A 2,081-nucleotide genomic window follows, 5' to 3' on the forward strand; every position below is an offset into this window, starting at 1 on the left:
TGCAGGTTCAGGGGGACGCCCTTCACCCCTTTCTGCGAGGAGAAATCCGTGCTCAGGCAGTTCACCCCGATGAAAACCTGCACAGAGGAGAGGAGCAGGGATTGTGGCTGCTAAAAATTCCTCCTGGTGCCCACCTGAGCCCCTGCCCCACAGCAATTCCAGAATTCCAGAAATCTGACTCAGCCTGGGGGTGGTTTTGTTGATATTTCTGATTTTTTATTTGAACAGGGGACCCTCAGACAGCAAAAGGGAGGAGGGCAATGCTGCAACCTCAGTGATTGCACAAATCCCATAAATATTCATCACATGCTGAGCTCTGATATCAGCAGAAGTGGGAACTTGGGGAGAAAAGCTGAGCACGGCCATAACCCAAATTGGATCTCCAAATTGGATCTCTAAATTCACTGGTGTGACTCCCCTGGAGCCYGGGCACAGATTTGGAAAAGTGAAAAGTTCCTCCTGGTGCCCACCTGAGCCTCTGCCCCACAGCAATTCCAGAATTCCAGAAATCTAACTCAGCCTGTCCAACCCTAAATCCCTCCTGGGGGTGTTGTTGTTGATATTTCTGATTTTCCATTTGAACAGGGGACCCTCAGACAGAAAAAGGGAGGAGGGGAAGGCTGCAGCATCAGCATTTGCACAAATCCCATAAATATTCATCACACCCTGAGCAGCAGAAGTGGAACTTTGGGAGCGAAGCTGAGCATGGCCATAACCCAAATTGGATCTCCAAATTCACTGATCTGACTCCCCTGCAGCCCGGGCACACATTTGGAAAAGTGGAAAGTTCATCCCAGTGCCCACCCGAGCCCCTGCCCCACTGCAATTCCAGAATTCCAGCTCTCTAACTCAGCCTGTCCATGCCAAATCCCTCCTGGGGGTGTTGTTGTTGATATTTCTGATTTTTTATTTGAACAGGGGACCCTCAGACAGCAAAAGGGAGGAGGGCAATGCTGCAACCTCAGTGATTGCACAAATCCCATAAATATTCATCACACCCCGAGCTCTGATATCAGCAGAAGTGGGAACTTGGGGAGCAAAGCTGAGCACGGCCATAACCCAAATTGGATCTCTAAATTCACCAGTGACATTCCCCTGCAGCCTGGGCACACATTTGGAAAAGTGGAAATTCCTCCCAGTGCCCATCCCCACAGCAATTCCAGAATTCCAGCTCTCCAACTCAGCCTGTCYATCTCAAATCCTGCCAGGGGGTGTTGTTGTTGATATTTCTGATTTTTTATTTGAACAGGGGACCCTCAGACAGAAAAAGGGGGTAGGGCAGGGCTGCAGCATCAGCATTTGCACAAATCCCATAAATATTCATCACACCCTGAGCARCATGAGTGGGAACTTTGGGAGCATGGCCATAACCCAAACTGGATCTCCAAATTGCATCTCCAAATTCATTGATGGCATTCTCCTGCAGCCCAGGCACACATTTGCACTGCAGAAACCCCCAGAGCTCCCTCAGCTGAGGATTTCAGCCCTGAAATTGGGGATTTCTTAGGATAGAAAAGCCCCTCTCTATGGGGTGAGGTTTAACTGGGAGGAGAGCAGGAACAGGTGCCGTGGACACCCAAATTCCTGCCCCTCCTGCCCCATCCCTGACCCCTCCTGTCYCTCTCTGAAGTCTCCCCTGTTCCTGCCCCAGGCCAGGGCACAGCAGAGTTTCTGGAAGAGTTAAACCCGGCTTTGCTGAGCCGCCCCCGGGGCTCGCCACATACCTGAAATATTTCCATTTCTGACAGCTCTGCCCTGCAGCCATTTGTTAACCTCTGGGGCTGTAAAACACCCGGGCTGCCTTTGGGCTAAAGAAGGGTTTATTGAGCTCCCAAAGGCCAGCAGGGTTTTCCCAAGCTTCAGAGATTTGGGGTATTTATGCTTTTCTTTTTTGGTTTTTTCTTGGTTATTTAATCTCTTTTTCAATCCCCACTATCAAATGAGAGGCTCAGGAGATGCAGCTGCAATGAACTGCACAGTTCAGGGTGCAAAGGGATATTTTGAGCTCCTTTCCACCCCCCAAAATACTCAGAAGGGCTCTCAGTCTGCATCAAACACCTGCAAAGAGGGCTCTGTGCTCC

The 2,081-nt window shown here is 50.2% G+C and overlaps 1 protein-coding gene across 1 annotated transcript in view; it reads right to left on the minus strand.

The window, feature by feature from the left end:
- The window catches only part of GRHL3 (grainyhead like transcription factor 3), a gene marked incomplete at its 5' end in the record, with an annotated part of 12,746 nt that overhangs the window by 7,723 nt on the left and 2,942 nt on the right, over positions 1 to 2,081 (minus strand). The window contains one exon of the mRNA XM_057385599.1: positions 3 to 77. Coding sequence (XP_057241582.1) covers positions 3 to 77 — 75 coding nt within the window. The remainder of the gene's footprint in view (positions 1 to 2; positions 78 to 2,081) is intronic.

Source organism: Malurus melanocephalus, unplaced genomic scaffold, assembly GCF_030028575.1.
Source record: "Malurus melanocephalus ecotype Western Australia unplaced genomic scaffold, MMel_1.1 scaffold_846, whole genome shotgun sequence".
NCBI classification, from domain to species: Eukaryota; Metazoa; Chordata; class Aves; order Passeriformes; family Maluridae; genus Malurus; species Malurus melanocephalus.